The sequence below is a fragment of the Silene latifolia genome, chromosome Y (assembly GCF_048544455.1).
Source record: "Silene latifolia isolate original U9 population chromosome Y, ASM4854445v1, whole genome shotgun sequence".
Lineage (NCBI taxonomy): Eukaryota > Viridiplantae > Streptophyta > Magnoliopsida > Caryophyllales > Caryophyllaceae > Silene > Silene latifolia.
Window position 1 is genome coordinate 130,559,191 of NC_133538.1, and position 18,285 is coordinate 130,577,475.

Consider the following 18,285-nt stretch of genomic DNA (forward strand, 5'->3'; position numbering starts at 1 on the left):
AAAAAAATCGTCCGGGTGAAAAAAAATTCTTTAAAAAAAAAAAAAATTCCCAGACGAAAAATTTCTTCTTCTGTACCTACGTCTGGACGAAAAAAATTCGTCCGGGAAAAAAAAATTATGTTCTGACTTAGATTGATTTTGGGCGCGGTAATCGATAATCAATAATTCATTCTAACAATAACGATTCTATTCTAAACCACGTAAATCTACTAACTAATTACAAATTTTAAAAAAATTAAACTAGTTTAGATTACCTGCGTTGTCGATTCCTTAAATTTGGTGGCGGAATTGAAGCGGTGGTGACGGAAATGTCATACTTGAAAAAAAGATGTTAATATATGACGGGTTGATTACATGGGCGAATTTACAGGGGGTGATGGGGTGGAACCCTCACCCCCATTAATTTTAAAAAAAATTAATTAAAACAGTCAAAAAAAAAAAAAAGACAGAAAGAGATTGCAAACCACAGACATGAGCATAACAATTAGCAATGGTCGTTCTAGGAGTTCTTAGTGAGGGACGAACTGCAAAATGGCTCAACAATGGCGGATGAGTTCGTCTTTTAATTGCAGAATAAACAATACAAAGCTGGGTGGGGGAAAAATAAGAAAGGAGAGAGTGGCGTTGACGCCTACTGATATGAGAACAATTCTCGCGCGTGAAGATCACGTTTGTATCAAATAATTGTAATAGGCCCACTCCTATTTAATTTGCAGGTGTTCTGCTCCTTCACGTCACTTTTTGGCTTATTTTACGAGTATTATTTTTTCTCTTTTAACAATACTCACATCATTAACCCAATCACAAATTCTCATTGAAGACATGACATATTCGTCACTCTTGAGTGACGGATACCATTTTACCTCACAAAGTACCCACTTTTTCTCTCTCTGCAACACTATTCATGTGGTCCCCTTTCTCCACTAACCCATATTGTTACCATTTTATCTCACAAAATATCCGCCACAAATGGTAACCCGTCACAAGGGAGACCAATTGTAACCCAATTTACGTGTTTGTTTTGTCACGTTTGCCAACGTGATTTTTACGCGATAAATATCTTTAATTATAAAAATTAGATATTTTTAATATACTCTTAAAGACGAATTAAATAAGATCTCACATAGTCACATGAATATATTTTAATTTATGTATCAAGAGAAAATTGAAATTGAATGTCCGCTTGTGAATAGTTTGCAAAAGAGAAACATGGTGTTGAATGGAGGGAGTATAATTTTTTATTAGTAAGTGTTGAGACCCATTTAAGTACGCTTGTAGAGACCGAAATTTTATATTTTGGTATCTACTCCCTCCTATTCCGAATAAGTGTCACATTTGGACAATGGCACGAAAATTAAGGAATATAGTTAAAATAATGAAAATTATTGTATAGGGTTAAGAATATTTGAGTTAAATAATGAAAAGTATTGAATATGATGGGTTATGGGTGGTTTGGATGGTAAATAAAGAAAAGAGCCAAGGGTAGGAAAGTAGAAAACCATGTCTAAATATGGCATATGGGACAGTTATGTGAATAGACGGAAATGGCAAATGGGACAGTTATTTAGAATAGGAGGGAGTATTTATTTTAACAAAATCTTTAGTATTTAGAGATAATTATCAATAGATATGGTTCGTGAAAATTTATGGAAAAACCTCTTTATTTATTATTGCAGGTTCGTGAAAATTTATGGTTTACAACGTTGTCCGTTGTTGCGGCTAGTTCTTAAAAATCTATTTTAACGAAAGGTGTGATAATAATGTGGTGAAAAAACAAATTCAATTTTCGTTCTACAATTGCCGATGCTTAACAAATTATGGAAAAATAAATTCAGTTTTCGTTCTATCAGTTGGATTTTTAATTTTTTTTATGTATTGGAATTTTGAGTGATTGAGTATTTTTTTTGTCTTGACTTTCCGCATTTTATAGTCTCACGTCTTTAGTGTAAATTGTATTATGAATTATTCGACCAATTATATTTTATTATATTTTTTATGCTATAAATTTTACTCTATTGAACACCCCCATTCCATAATTCCTAGATTCGCCACTGGTTGATTAGGAAAGTCATTACAAATTGTCGACGATATTTAGTAATTTGTCGACAACGTTTAGCAGGTTGGATACTAATCTCAACTAAGATAGGCCCGTATTACTAAGTATAACAACAACCACCTATTTTACAATAACCTTTGTGTAAAACGGTTTTACAAAAGTATTTGATCTGTTATCTATATCCAGATGTTAATTAGTCTATTTGGTAAAGTCACGAGAGATCATACCAATGATTTTATCACATGAGTTAAAATCTCGTCAGTAATATATTTACCCTTATGGCCTTACGGATCTCCTTACACAAGTACGTAATACTCCCTCTTATTCACTCATTTATTCTCTTATCTTTTTTTGCACAAGAAATAAGAAAATGAATTTGTACCACACAAAACACACAACCTTACATGCAATTGAATTTGCACCACACATAACACACAACCCTACATGCAAGAAAGAAAAAAGAGAAGAAAATCCGACTAACCCCGATAAAAAAAGAGGGAAGAAATGAAAAAAAAGAAGAAAATCCGACTAATCTAAAAAAAAAAAAAAAAAAAAAAAAAAAAAAAAAAAAAAAAAAAAAATGAGTGAATTGGAGGGAGACCTCTTACGAACTCGTCTTACCGTAAATCTGTCTGCATGAGAATGTCGCACTTCCATTGAATAGTAATTGGGCTTTTTATTGAACTAGAAAACCTACAACAAAAACTTATAGGCCCAACCCAGTTCTATGCACAAACAATCTCTTTCTTGTCTTCTCTCCATCGTCGGCGGCGGCGCGTGGAACTACCGACGTCACTTCCTCAACATCGTTTTCAGTTAATTTTCTTGTAATTTTCTCTTAATTTTCTATTATTCAATTAGTGTATTTAATTTAATTTGATTGCAATGTTCTTCAACATATTCAGTGTTTACTTTAATTCTTATTGTTGCGGAATAATTTGCATTTTGCTAAATTTATACTCAAAATTCTGCAACGAACTTGCTCTAACAAACTATCCACGTCAGCATAACAAACCGACTTTACAGCTGTCCATTAGTTGGCAATTAGTTAGTTAGAGAAATTGGAAGTTAGTTGTGCTATAAGTAGCAAAACAATCATTTGGTAAATTCAGATTTCATTACATATATTCTTTTCTCTAAATTCTCTCTAAAATCTTGTAATCATTTAGTTCTAAGGAATTGTTTACATCTGTAATCTTTACACTTGTAATTGTTCTAAAGAATTAATACAATCTTTGATCTTTCATCCGAACTCTGTTCTTCAATTCTGGAGTTCCTGTGTTTGATCTTCCTGTGTAGCTTTCTTTCCGGATATTATCCCTGAAGACTGTTACATTTGGTATCAGAGACTTCGGTCCTGAATATCTCGCGCCAATTTCCGCCATTAAAGCTAGGGTTTCAAGCTCGAAGTTTTCTGGGTTTAATAGTAGAAACAAACAAGAATTGAAGCTGGCTAAACTCACGATTGTCCAACTACAAGCACAAATGGAAGAACGTATGAAGGCAATAGAGGAATCCATGGGGTCTATGAAGGATCAAAACCAGAGGATTGAGTTGTTACTTCAAGCGCTTCAAAATCGTCAACAAAATGGTCGAGTCAATGAAGAGCCTGAAAATAGGGAAGGTATACCCCATCCACACCCTCGCAATTTCAGTTTTAACCCTAAAATCGAATTTCCCCAATTTGATGGTAATAATGCTAGGTTATGGGTTAAAAAATGCAATCGATACTTTGAATTGTGTAAAATCCCTAACAACCAGAAAGCTGATTTAGCTTCATTATATGTGATTGGGAAGGCTGAATCTTGGGTTCAAAGTTATATGTCAGTTAGAGCGAATGTTGATTGGAATGACTTTGCCATGGATCTATGTGCTAGGTTTAAGGAAGCTATTGACAGTAAAGTTGTTGAGGAGTTTAATAAATTGTGTCAGGTAGGTTCTTTAGAGGACTATCTTGATACTTTTGAACACCTTAGAGGATTGATGTTACAAAGGAATAGACTACTACCTGATCAATATTTCTTGGATAGCTTTGTGGGAGGCTTGAAACCTGCAGTTAAGCCGTTTGTTAAGGCATTTAAACCAGGGTCATTAACTGAGGCAGTGGAGTATGCTAGACTGCAGGAAGAGACAATCTCTGCAACTAAAAATGTAAACAGACCCTTGCTTGAGAAACCACCTCAAATGAAACCAAATTACACACCCTTCCAGACCCAATACAGACCTGGTTCTTCAAATTACCAGAAGTATGACAGTAGAACCACCCCCACACCCACAGGCCAAAGTTTTCAAAGAACTAATACAAATATGGGTTCTTTTAAAACCAATCCCAGACACAGACCCCCTTTACCTGCAGATGTTGAGGAAAGGAGAAGGAAGAATCTTTGTTTTTACTGTGATGAACAGTATACTGCTGGTCACATCTGTAAAGGCAAGCTGTATAGAATTCAGGTGGTTCCTATTGAGGATAATGAAGGATTTACTGATGAAGGGGAGCTAGAAGATGAAATTGACCTCAATACAGTTGAAAATGACACTGAAGAGAACTCAGTAGAAGAGCAACCTTTGATTTCCCTTAATGCAATGTCTGGTCATAACTCCTTTCAGACTATGAGGGTTACAGGGAAGGTGAGATCCCAAAGTGTGCATATCCTAATTGATTCTGGTAGTACACATAACTTTTTAGATGAGGAGGTGGCAAAGAAGTTAGGGTGTAGGATATCTGGCACTTACCCTTTGGAGGTGTCTGTGGCAAATGGAGATAAAATCATGACCACAAAAGTTTGCAGAAAATTTAAATGGCAATTACATGGTGTGGAATTTTCTGCTGATGTGATGGTGGTTCCTTTAGGGGGCTGTGAAATGGTTTTAGGAATCCAGTGGTTGGCTTCTCTAGGACCAGTTAGCTGGGACTTCAAGGAGTTAAGAATGGAGTTCTTGTACAGAGAAAAGAAGGTGGTTCTTAGAGGTGTGAAGGGAGGCAATTGTTACTGGTTGAATGGAGAAAAAATGAGAAAAAACTGTATGAATGGTCAAATATTTGCATTACAAGTGCAACCAGCAGAGAATACTTCAACTGGTTTAAATCATATGACCAGTTCAGAAGTCATAGAAGAAGTTCTGAAGGAATTCCCAGATGTTTTTGAGGAGCCAACAACCTTGCCCCCACATAGATCTCATGACCACCAGATTCACTTAATACCTGGTACAGCTCCTATTAATGTGAGACCATATAGATATCCTGTCATACAAAAGGATGCCATTGAACAAATTACCAAGGAGATGCTGGAGAGTGGGGTGGTGCAGCACAGTCAGAGTCCATTTTCTTCCCCTGTTGTGCTGGTTAAGAAGAAAGATGGCACCTGGAGACTCTGTGTGGATTACAGGGAGCTCAATAAACACACAGTAAAAGATAAATTCCCCATACCTGTGATAGATGAATTATTAGATGAGTTACATGGCTCAACAGTGTTCTCAAAAATTGACCTGAGAGCAGGGTATTGGCAAATCAGGATGGCTGATCAAGATGTGCCCAAAACAGCATTTAGGACTCATGAGGGTCACTATGAATTTCTGGTGATGCCATTTGGTCTCACAAATGCTCCATCCACATTTCAAAGCCTCATGAATTCAATATTCAGTGTGTACTTAAGGAAGTTCATTCTGGTTTTCTTTGATGACATTCTCATATATAGTTCATCAATGGCAGCACACAAAGAGCATTTGAGAATAGCATTGCAAATACTGAGAGAACATAACTTGTTTGCTAAGAGGAGCAAGTGTATCTTTGGAGTGAATGAGGTGGATTATCTGGGACACATCATTTCTGGAGAAGGAGTATCCACTGATCCATCTAAAATCAAGGCTATGATGGAATGGCCTATGCCTAAAAATGTTAAGGAGCTAAGGGGTTTCTTGGGCTTAACTGGCTATTACAGAAAATTCATCAAAGCTTATGGCATTATCAGCAAGCCCCTGACCAACTTACTAAGGAAAAATGGGTTTACTTGGACTGAACAAGCTACTGCAGCATTTAAGAGTTTACAGGCAGCTATGGTCAAGGCACCTGTACTAGCATTACCTAATTTTTCTGAACAATTTGAAGTGGAAACAGATGCAAGTGGCAAAGGTATTGGAGCTGTTTTATCACAGAAGGGCCACCCCATTGCTTTTATCAGTAAGGCATTATCTGAGAGACATTTGGCTCTATCTACCTATGAGAAGGAATTACTAGCTGTTATTATGGCTGTGGAAAAGTGGAGACCTTACCTCATTGGTAGACATTTTACAATCAAAACCGATCATTTTAGCCTCAAATACTTACTAGAACAGAAGATCACTACTCCCTTTCAGAGCAAATGCCTACCTAAACTACTTGGGTTGGATTATGAGGTGATTTATAGGAAGGGCAAGGAGAACACAGTGGCTGACTCTCTTTCTAGAATCACTGGAGGAGAATTGTTAGCTATAACAGTCACTCAGGTGAGAACTGACCTGCTGCAGAAGGTATACAGCAGTTGGCAAGAACAAGGTTGTCAGGAGTTGATCCAATCATTAAAAGATCAAGTTAACCCACAGTCTAAATATAAATGGGAAAATGATCGGTTGAGCGGGGAAAGGAAGATTGGTAGTAGGACTGATGAAATGTTGAGAAAGGAAATTCTCTCCCTTATGCATGAGTCAGCTCTAGGAGGGCATTCTGGCACTCATGTGACTACTAAAAGGGTAGCAGCTCTCTTTTATTGGAAGCATCTTAAAAAAGATGTGAGGAACTTGATAAGACAATGTGTGGTTTGCCAAAAGAATAAACCATTCTTTGAAAGCTCCAGCAGTTTGTTACAACCCTTACCAATTCCTACAAAGAATTTGGATGGATATCTCAATGGATTTTGTAGAAGGTCTTCCTAAATCTCAAGGGAAGGATACAATTTTGGTGGTGGTGGACAGATTAAGTAAGTATGCACATTTCTTACTCTTGAGTCATCCTTTTGATGCAAAGACTGTAGCCAAGATTTACTTTGAACATGTGTTCAAATTACATGGGGTACCCAAGACAATTATTAGTGACAGGGATAAAATATTCCTGAGTAATTTTTGGAAGGAATTGTTTAAATGTCAGCATGTGGAATTGCGTATGTCTACTGCTTACCATCCACAAACTGATGGTCAAACTGAGGTGGTTAACAAATGCTTGGAAACGTATCTAAGATGCATGACTGGGGAGCATCCAAAAGACTGGGCTCAGTGGATTCCCTTGGCTCAATGGTGGTACAACAGTAATTTCCATACCTCCATTGGTACTACCCCTTTTGAGGTTGTGTTTGGGCAACCTCCCCATATACATGTGCCTTACATTTCTGGAGATAGCATAGTGGCTGCAGTTGACAGGAGCCTGAAGACCAGGGAAGAGTGTATCAAGATGCTCAAGTTCCATTTGCAAAGGGCTCAGGTCAGGATGAAGAACCAAAGTGATAAACACAGATCAAGTACAACTAGCGATTGGGAACCGGTTTATGTGAAGTTGCGACCATATAGACAAAGATTTCGTTGTTTACGAGATCCCGCAACAAAGCGGCACCAGATATTTTGGGCCCTTTGAGATTATTGCTAAGGTAGGGAAGTAGCATATGTTTGAACTTGCCTGCTCATGCAAGAGTACACCCAGTGTTTCATGTATCACAATTGAGAAAGCATCATGGACCAGCTCCTGTGGTAGCCTCAATTCCTATTGTGGATGAGAATTTGCAGTTGAGAGCTGAACCAGTAGCAGTGTTGGAGAGAAAAATGTCAAGGAAGGGAATGGGCTATGAAGTATACTTACTGGTGCATTGGTCAAATGGCACCCAAGAAGATGCTACTTGGGAACCGTATGATGATTTTGTCAAAAGATTTCCTGATTTCAAAGTAAATGACACTTGAGGTCAAGTGTTTGTTAAGGGGAGCGGAATGCAACGAACTTGCTCTAACAAACTATCCACGTCGGATAACAAACCGACTTTACTGTTTGTCCATTAGTTGGCAATTAGTTAGTTAGAGAAATTGGAAGTTAGTTGTGCTATAAGTAGCAAAACAATCATTTGGTAAATTCAGATTTCATTACATATATTCTTTTCTCTAAATTCTCTCTAAAATCTTGTAATCATTTAGTTCTAAGGAATTGTTTACATCTGTAATCTTTACACTTGTAATTGTTCTAAAGAATTAATACAATCTTTGATCTTTCATCCGAACTCTGTTCTTCAATTCTGGAGTTCCTGTGTTTGATCTTCCTGTGTAGCTTTCTTTCCGGATATTATCCCTGAAGACTGTTACAAATTCAAATTATATTAATTGATTATTGTAAAATTAAGCTAATATTTGAAATTTTGAAGTACATTAATTTGCTCCGTTAATTATTTTAGTTGATGATTATACGTACAACCGGTTTTATGTTTCCGAGCTTTATTATAAAGTGTTTTTAGCTTTTTTGTAAAGTCGATGAGCTTTGATGTAAAGTTTCCGAAGTTTTTTTACAAAAGGTTGAGAACAATACATATAAGGTCGGATGGATTTGAGTCAGTTGTATCACCTTTGGAGACTGGGGGTATAGCCCTTTCTTCCAACTTTTTTGATAATTTGAGGATTGAAGTGGTACCTTTTACACCTCAGTTAGTAGTAGCGATAAATGAGGTGTGCAACATCGTAAGGCCATTGTACGCCTTGGAACAATTTCGCAACATAACTTGTGTTGAAAAAGTGAATTGTCATTTTTTTGCTACAGTTGGGAGATTATTGAGGATAAATGGCGTCATTGGTAGCTCCAATGTTTTGTTCTGAGGTTTATATTGGAAGTTGTTGTTCATGGAAGCAAGTTTCGAGAGACAAGGGTATGATGTTTGGACCTAGGATGAAACCTAGTGCATTCAAGGTATCATTTGGATTTAGTAACTCGTTGATGTGTTATTCGATAAAGAAAAGCAATGTTAGAAGTTTCAGCAGCAAAAGTGATACTTGGATTGGTGGTGGATTTAATGTCGCAAGTGAGCGGAATTCTGGTTTGGATTGTTGGATGATGGGGGGAAGGAATGAAGGTGGACGGGCGTCGTTCGTGGTCTCTTGCATTGCCAATGATGGGGTTAGGGAAGGTTGGTGTTTCTTAAGCATTGTCTTATCCTCCTCATAGTTTGGTATCACTTCTTTACTTGAGAAGCAAAGCAAAATAATCCGAGCATCAAACTTGCCATTTGATTTCTTTATGTCTGATTGTTCTCTTACACTCTCTTCACACCAAAATATCGAGTTTCAGCAACTCATGGGAGATGTCCGAGTGTGTATTCATCTACTTGTATCCTTGTTTATATAGTCACTAGTTCTTATTTTAATCTTAAATTCGTCACTTTTCTGTGCTTGTTATTTACCCACTGCTTATTTATATGGTATTGTAGAAGAGAAGGTGAGTGTGTTGGTTATTGGTGGAGGAGGGAGAGAACATGCACTTTGCTATGCCTTGCAACGATCACCGTCCTCTAGTACCGTCTATTGTGCACCTGGCAATGTGGGGATTTCCAGTTCAGGAGATGCAATTTGCCTTCAAGACATTGATCCTTTCGACAGTTCCGCTGTCATCTCTTTCTGTCAGAAGCAAGGGATTGGATTAGTTGTGGTGGGGCCAGAGGGACCCCTTGTTTCTGGTTTTGCAAACGACCTTGCAAAGGCTGGTATTCCAACTTTTGGCCCTTCATCGGAAGCTGCTGCTCTCAAGGGCTCTAAAGATTTTATGAAAAACTTGTGTTACAAGTATGGCATTCCCACAGCGAAGGTTGGGCTTTAATTTCTATTGCAAGTTTAGTGTTACATACAATGATCTTATCCAAGTAAGTTAGGAGCCAATCTCATGGAAAACAATTATGCCAACGATTGAAACTGAACCTTGTATAGCTAGCGTAATTCAGAAAAATACATTACCATAGTGCCTGAAAGGATGCTGTCAGTGAGGGGTATGTAGGCAACCTTTCCGGGGTGCTAAAAGCACAACGAACTTGATGAATATTGCGTCAACCGACTTCCGCTTACCAATATAAGAAAAGCACACCATTTATTGAACCATTTTGCTGCATTTCATCATACTCAATAACAAAGGCTGGATATTTTGAGTTCATTAGATGTGGAATTATTCATGATAGCCGTTGATGCTGGAAATTATGTTTTGGAATAACTTGTGATCTGGAATCAGTTCATTTGAGTTTCTTTAAATGTTTTGGAATAACCATTTTCCGAGTAAAGTCTCCTTTGTACCTTTTTATTTTATGGTAAATTAAAATTCTTCGAATTTCGTTTACCCTTCTCATCCGCAAGGATGGTATAGGTTGGTTTTACCATCAACCTAGTTTTCTTACCTTATAAAAAAAAATACAGAAAATAACGAACACAAAAAGGGGATATTTGCTCAGATTAGACCTATAATCCGAACGATGGGGATTGATATGCAAGACCTATTGAATAACAATCGAGTTAATGTCTGAAAACGCGTCAAACAATAACCAAGTTTGGAACGAGACTCGTCGATCCGTATTCAACAATTGCAATGCAAAAGTTTTTTTTTTTTTTCGCAGCCGTAAAAAAAGTTTCTGTTTTTCTAGAATCTTTTATTGAAATAATGCTCAAAAATTAAAAATTTATCGTTTTGGGTCGATTTTGAAACTATTCGTTGAAATGGTATCTACATACACTCGAAAATTTCTGAACCTGAGATGCGGAACAAACACGCCATTAACAATAGCGGGTCTAGCATAAATCTTGAATTTAAAAAAATAAAAAAAATAATTGAAAGTAAACACGCTATCCGTGGTGGCGTGTTTTAGTCTCAAAAATCCTAAAAAAGTTGATTCTTCACCGCACTAAAATGGCTGACTAAAAGCACAAATTTTCCACTCATAATTCTCTCTGCGGCGATCATGCCTCACTACCCACAACAACGAAGATCAGTATCAGTCATCCAACCACAATTATATCGTCTCCCAATCTTATAAACCACCATAAGCAATGGCCAAATCACACATTACAATTAAGTACCACCATTTTTGAGCCTAAGCATCACCTTCGCTATAGCCATTGCCAAATTGCACACCACAAATTAAATTGACGCCACATGCAATAGACCGACAAAGTTTTCCTCACCGTCGCCGCCACTCCTTGGCAATTAATCAAATAGATCCAGCAGAGCGACGTCGGCAGCGGTCGAAATGGGTAAGTTTGATGTCCGCTCCGGTAATGCGTAAATAACATAGGAGGCTAATGGTAATGGTGTGAAGTGAGGCTCTGGTAGTTGCGGGTGATTTCGAGCGGGGCTATGGTGGCTTCGAATGCTATAAATGGTGGGTGTTTGAAGTAATGCAAAAATTTAGAATGTTTTCAGAGACATTACGTTGTAGCAGAAGTGTCTTCTATTACCTCGTAAGATAATCTCTCCACTCTCTCCACTAAATGCATGTTTATAACCCCATTAACTCCATGTTTATGGTAGTGGTTATGCCTCTTTATAGTGCTAATTAATCACTATAAATATGAGAAGTATGGAGTCATTTGTGACACACATCTTCCATATATCTCTACTACTTCTCTATGATAACTTTGAGCATACCATATGAGTTCCAACTCTTAATAGTTGAGTACACAACTTTTAGGAGTGTTGTGTGAGCTTGGGGGACGACGCCTATATAGATAGACAGTAGTGGGCGATTTCGTTTTCATTCAAATACTACTCCATACCACGACACAACAACAAATATTCTCTAATTATATCTTCGCCCCTATTGTGATACTATATTTCCAACAATTGAGAAACGAAAATTTATCACTATTATTGTTGTTGTGTTCATTATTTTTGTCATTGGAATTATTTCTATTGGCTAAAAATATTGTTCTTCGGGTATAAGAATCAGGCCGCGGAGGGTGAGACAACAGTTTGGTATTTTGGCCATAACTCGGTCTCTAGAGCTTTGTTTGAGGCGTGTAATATGGCGTTGGAAAGCTAAGAAAAAGGGCTACAACTTTGTAGTTGAAGCCGTGAGCAGATTCGGTCATATACCATCCTTAAACTGGACAACAATGTCATGGTAGTATGCTGAAAGTTTTTATGAAGACTTATAAAAGAATGGTATTATCTATAATTTTATTGCTCAATTCCATTATTGTGGTTAAGGTATGTTCTCGAGACTTTCCTTTAAAATATTTATGATGATAAATATGAAGGTTTGGTCAAATTATATATGCCTTAATCATTCGTATGTTTAAGCTACTACTTTATTTGGTATGATATGTCTATAATCTTGGCAAAATTACTCTTTGATAATTGATTTCAAGAATATGTGAATGAAATTGTTCCAAGATTTTTGATTGACAAGTAGCTAGAATGATTAAGTGTCCAAGATATTGTTATGTGTACAATATGTTTATCAAACAAAATATTTCACACATTTGGATTGGTTATTTAGTTTTGACTTATAAGATAAACTAAAATTGATATTTGAGTTATGAACCAAACGTGGGGGTTAAATATTTTGTTTTAAATTGATAAAGTATCTTGGATATGTGTGACAAAAATTGGAAATGATTATTTGTCAAAACTTCATAAAAGTAGATTATGAAGAACATAATTTGTCAATTATTATATGATATCTAAAAGTTGAGATGATGAATGAATGAATAACGTGTATATTTTGTTTGAACGATTATGTTTGTCACTAATTTGTAGCGTGACAACATGTGGGGGAAGACATTCAACTTATTTGATAAATTTATTCATCAAGTTTAGAGTTTATATCTTATAATTTGTGAAGAGTATGTATATATTTGATTATGGGGGTGTAGAAAAAATGATAATCGCATGTTTTATACGTGACTAATTGAACCAAAATTAGAATTATTAATTTGTTGGATAATGGCTATGTCAATAAGTAATGGCTGCGTAAGGTTCAATTATTTATGTTACATTTTGCTTACACCACACTATATGAGATTATGATGATTGATATTATATTTGTAAGAAGTCAAATTCTTTTCGTAAAATATTGTGGATTTGCAAAGAGTAAATATAAAGTGAAACAATCATCGAGATTCGTTATTTTCTAATATAAGAATGATGATGTACATAGAGGTTTTAGTGAATAATGTGATTTTGGGTGCGAAATCACAAATACTACGTGTATGTTTTATTCTATGTCAATTTATTAGAAAGAGAAAATAATAAAGAAGATTATTTGTTCTTTTAAATGACATGAGAGTAGAGCTCTTTATTTAATTAGAACAATGATGCTAATGAGTTATAAGAGAACATGTTTTGACTATTGTGAGAAGTCTAATATGTATAATTGCTTCAATGTAGCTTATGCTGCTAAGTACATTTTGTTTGTGTATTCATTGCCAAAATTATCATTCACATTTGGTGAAGTGCCTAAGGTGCAATATTAAGAATTGCACTATGTTGGATATCTAGAAAGATACTGAATCGACCAAAAGGTAATGATAATCGACAATGTGAGATCTATGGTGAGTACTATACATTTTCACCTTTAATGGTGATCTTATTTTAAGTCTATTGAGAAGACTATTATAACCTTGTCTATGTGTAAGCATATTATATTGCTCTTAATCTTGCAGGGTAAGATGCAGGGTGATTGTGAAGTTATTATTAGCTACTACTTAATTGTGGGGACATGAAGTTTTGTCTAATGTTTATCTTTAGCATAATGCTAACATCAACTTAATAATGCTTGTTGTGCGGAAGCGATACGGAGTAGATGCAAAAATAAAAGACACAAAGATTTAACGTGGTTCACTATCAATGCGATAGCTACATCCACCAGGGCGATGGAGAATAATTCACTATGCCGGGAGAATTACAGATTATAAAAGATGAGCACAGAGTTTTTCTAGATCTGCCTCTTAAAACTCTCAATGTGTTTGCCTCACAAATCTCTCCTTAAAGAATATCTAGGTTAGGGTAGAGTTTATATATTAAGCTACCCTAACAAAGACTAATACAATTAGGAAATAAAATAATAAACAAACTTACTTAAACTAAGCTAAAGAAAAAATTTAACGCCTAAACACATGACGTCGGCTACAACTAGGACTAGGAAAGTGGAGGGCCCACTATCTTTACCATATTATGGTAATTGTCACGTAGAAACAAAGTCAAAGCAATTCCCATAAATTAATGCCTGACATACGCACAAAATTAGCATAAGGCAACAGATATTACTACGACCCGCATAGACACACGTGACTCTCCTCCCATATTGTTGCTCCTCTTTTCTTCCTTAGTCTCACCATAATCAAATTCCGACATACCAATGCGACATACGAGTCACATTCTAACAATTCTCCACCTTGACTCGGACAGTCGCATTTAGCAAACGACTTCCAAATCACTCGACCACTATACAAGTCACTCAAGTAGACTTATATCTGCCATGTTCTAGCAAATTGAGCTCTCACACTAGAACACCATAGACTCCACCTTGAGTCTATAACCATCCAATATACCCGGACTGGTCCGCCATCCAATAAGCCCTGGACTAGGCTGCGTCCATTTAGCCCTCGGATCGGGCCGCTCAAGGATGCTCCACCTTAAGCTCAGCACCCCGAAGGGTCAGGGACTTCTTTTGTTTTATGAGAACTCTTGCTAAATTTAAATCTGTGTTTCTTACCAAACACACGGCTGCTCATTAAACTCAAGGTTACTCACCTTGACACCATTAAGAAGATCCCTCTTGCACAATTGTTGTATCCCTCTATCACCCATATGACGACCAAGCTGCTTATGCCAAACCTTAGTCTTCTTCTTGTGATTCACGGATGCACAACTTGCAAAATTAGTCAGTGTTTCACCTTGTAATACATACAAGGAATTTTGTTTGACACCTTTCAAAGACCAAACTAGAACCCTTCGTGATGCAGACAAAATCTCCCCTTTACTCGGAACTCATATCCTAAATCACTTAATGAACCAAGTGACATAAGATTCTTCCCTAAAGCTGGAACATGTCTCACATTAGTCAAAGTACACTTCTTACCCTCAGCAGTCTTCACCTTGATTGACCCAATACCCACTACCTCACAAGTAGCATTGTTACCAACAACAACGCGACCCTCATTAAAGGACTCATAAGTATTAAACCAATGCTTGTGTGGACACATATGATAAGAACACCCCGAATCTAGAATCCAACGATCAATAGGACGAACAGAATCAACCACAAGTGCATAGTCCACCTCTAATCATACTCCGATTCTTACTTTGAACTACAACCGCATTAGACTTAGCTTTCAACTTAGGACAACTAGGTCTTTTATGCCCGGGTTCTTTACATAGATAAAAGATAATGAGAATTATCGGCAGATTGGTGTCCGGAATATTAGACTTAGCCTTTTTCTTCCGAACTCCACCTTTTTTAGTATTATCAACAACTAAACCTGCCCCTGATCCGTTTTCTAAGTCAACAGTTGCTTTTTGTCGCAACTCCCTAGTGCAAAGTGCTGACTTCACTTCCTCTAGGGTTAATGTTTCTTTACCAAGAACAAAAGAATCCACGAAATTCCCATACGACGCAGGTAAAAAAACCAGCAGAATTAAAGCAGCATCTTCATCCTCAATCTTAACATCTATATTACGCAGATCTAGTAATATAGTATTATATTTGTCTACATGATCACGAAGTGACATACCTATTTGCATCTTGAAAGAGAATAGACGTTGTTTCAACAACAACTTATTGGTGAGCGACTTTGTCATGTACAAACTCTCCAATTTCAGCCATAACCCCATTGCAGTCGACTCATCGGCTACCTCAGTTAGGACATCGTCTGACAAACTCAACAAGATCGATGAATGAGCCCTCTCCTCCATTGTTAACAAGGCAGGATCTTCCGTCTCAGTCACCCTAGGTTCAACACTCGCAGCCGAAGCTTCAGTCTTCGTCACCTTCGTGGAGAAACCCGGCGTCAAGGGTTTCCAGATGCACCGCTCCTTTAGCAAAGCCCTCATCTTTATCTGCCATAGTGCAAAACTATTCCTCCCGTCGAACTTCTCAATCCTTATAGTGTCAGTTGCCATCTTCTCCTCCCTGGATCCAAAAAACCTAAGCTCTGGTGCCAATTGTTGTGCGGAAGCGATACGGAGTAGATGCAAAAATAAAAGACACAAAGATTTAACGTGGTTCACTATCAATGCGATAGCTACATCCACTAGGGCGAGGGAGAATAATTCACTATGCCGGGAGAATTACAGATTATAAAAGATGAGCACAGAGTTTTTCTAGATCTGCCTCTTAAAACTCTCAATGTGTTTGCCTCACAAATCTCTCCTTAAAGAATAGCTAGGTTAGGGTAGAGTTTATATATTAAGCTACCCTAACAAAGACTAATACAATTAGGAAATAAAATAATAAACAAACTTACTTAAACTAAGCTAAAGAAAAAAATTTAATGCCTAAACACATGACGTCGGCTACAACTAGGACTAGGAAAGTGGAGGGCCCACTATCTTTACCATATTATGGTAATTGTCACGTAGAAACAAAGTCAAAGCAATTCCCATAAATTAATGCTTGACATACGCACAAAATTAGCATAAGGCAACAGATATTACTGCGACCCGCATAGACACACGTGACTCTCCTCCCATATTGTTGCTCCTCTTTTCTTCCTTAGTCTCACCATAATCAAATTCCGACATACCAATGCGACATACGAGTCACATTCTAACAATGCTAAAATAGTGTGTATGACGACTTGCAGATTTACACATTTTATGCAGATTTGAGATTTGAGAAAGTTGATTGAGAATAATATGCTCACAAATTATTATCTTTGTGAAATTTGAGTGAAGCATATTTAAGCTGATGGACTAAGAAAGAAAGAAGTCCTAGAATTGTCGAGAGGAATGGGGCAAAAGTCTATTAGTTGAGGAATTTGTGGTGGATACCGGAACTTGCTATGCAAGGGTGGTCTAACGAAGCCATAGATAACTCATACTTGTGTACACATCCCATTCCTATGACATGTACACTATTTTGGAAGGTTGAGCATATAGCTCTTAATGGTCTTATAGCCCAAAATTGGGTGGTCCTTGTGAGACGGACTTGATGAGATCACCGTAATGACGGAGGTTGAGATATTTCTCTTAAAAATCTATATCCCTTTATTTGGGTGGTCCTATTGAGAAGGATTTGATGGATTCACCGCCATGTTAAAAGGTTGAGCCTTAGAGCTTTTAATGAATCTATATCCCTTTATTTGGGTGGTCTTATTAAGAAGGACTTGATGGATTCAACGCTATATTGAGAGGTTGAGCCTTAGAGCTCTTAATGATTCTATAGCTCATGCGTGAGTGGTTTATATGGAGATAGACTTGTTGGAATCACCTACGCGAGTGTGAAGGATTGGCCTCCTTCTATGAGAGACTAGGCTATCTCTCTAGAGCACTCGTGAGAATTCCAAGGTTCATTTGGCCATAAATTTGTTGAATTATATCGCGGAACTCGTTTGGAACTTAAGGTGAGGTATGTGTTTGGAATTTACCCTGGAGTTTAGGAGTTCAAGATTCGTTCACTCTCTATATGATGAAAGAATTGTTCCATTTCACTAATGTGTTAGTTCAAATCGAAAGATACTAATGCTTAAGTATCAATCCTTATTAATATGCTCAAAATTTTGTGTATCCTTTGCATTAATGGGGGATTGTTGGAAGTAATGCAAAAGGCTAGTAATGTTGTCTAGATACATTACATTGTAGAGAAGCCTTCTATTACCTCGTAAGAGAATCTCTCCACTCTCTCCACTAAATGCATGTTTATAACCCCATTAACTCCATGTTTATGGTAGTGGTTATGCCTCTTTATAGTGCTAATTAATCACTATAAATATGAGAAGTATGGAGTCATTTGTGACACACATCTTCCATATATCTCTACTACTTCTCTATGATAATTTTGAGCATACCATATGAGTTCCAACTCTTACTAGTTGAGTACACAACTTTTAGGAGTGTTGTGTGACCTTGGGGGACGACGCCTATATCGATTTGTACCGTAGTCGGGACGATTTCGTTTCTCATTCAGTGGCCTCCATACCACGACACAACAACAAATATTCTCTAATTATATCTTCGCCCCTATAGTGATACTATATTTCCAACAGTGGGTGGTCAAAGAAAACGGATGAGTTAAAAGAATGGATTCAGCGTCAAC

General features: G+C 37.0%; 2 protein-coding genes across 3 annotated transcripts; both read left to right on the plus strand.

The window, feature by feature from the left end:
- Window positions 1-531: 531 nt before the first annotated feature.
- Window positions 532-7,975, plus strand: LOC141628919 (uncharacterized). Its single transcript, XM_074442002.1, has 4 exons — window positions 532-669; window positions 3,356-6,847; window positions 7,176-7,565; window positions 7,673-7,975. Exons 1-4 carry the CDS (start codon window positions 532-534, stop codon window positions 7,973-7,975), a joined length of 4,323 nt encoding a protein of 1,440 aa, XP_074298103.1.
- On the plus strand, window positions 2,700-10,193 carry LOC141626425 (phosphoribosylamine--glycine ligase, chloroplastic-like). Of its 2 annotated transcripts, none has more exons than XM_074440251.1 (3): window positions 2,700-2,883; window positions 8,817-9,180; window positions 9,481-10,193. In XM_074440251.1, the coding sequence occupies exons 2-3, from the start codon at window positions 8,838-8,840 to the stop codon at window positions 9,864-9,866; spliced, it is 729 nt and encodes a 242-aa protein (XP_074296352.1). In that variant the 5' UTR covers window positions 2,700-2,883; window positions 8,817-8,837; the 3' UTR covers window positions 9,867-10,193. The 2 variants fall into 2 exon arrangements, with proteins under 2 accessions (XP_074296352.1, XP_074296353.1); XM_074440252.1 differs by having other exon boundaries at window positions 2,700-2,871.
- Window positions 10,194-18,285: the final 8,092 nt, after the last annotated feature.

Bases quoted from the DNA above. Each gene is read 5' to 3' on its own strand.
- LOC141628919 (XM_074442002.1), top strand. From the start codon at position 532: ATGGCTCAACAATGGCGGATGAGTTCGTCTTTTAATTGCAGAATAAAC. The intron at 670-3,355 runs GTTTGTATCAAA...CTTCCTGTGTAG, and splicing joins TTCTCGCGCGTGAAGATCAC to CTTTCTTTCCGGATATTATC. The intron at 7,566-7,672 runs GTTTATGTGAAG...TTGCTAAGGTAG, and splicing joins CAACTAGCGATTGGGAACCG to GGAAGTAGCATATGTTTGAA.
- LOC141626425 (XM_074440251.1), top strand. From the start codon at position 8,838: ATGGCGTCATTGGTAGCTCCAATGTTTTGTTCTGAGGTTTATATTGGA. The intron at 9,181-9,480 runs GTTGGTGTTTCT...ATGGTATTGTAG, and splicing joins CAATGATGGGGTTAGGGAAG to AAGAGAAGGTGAGTGTGTTG.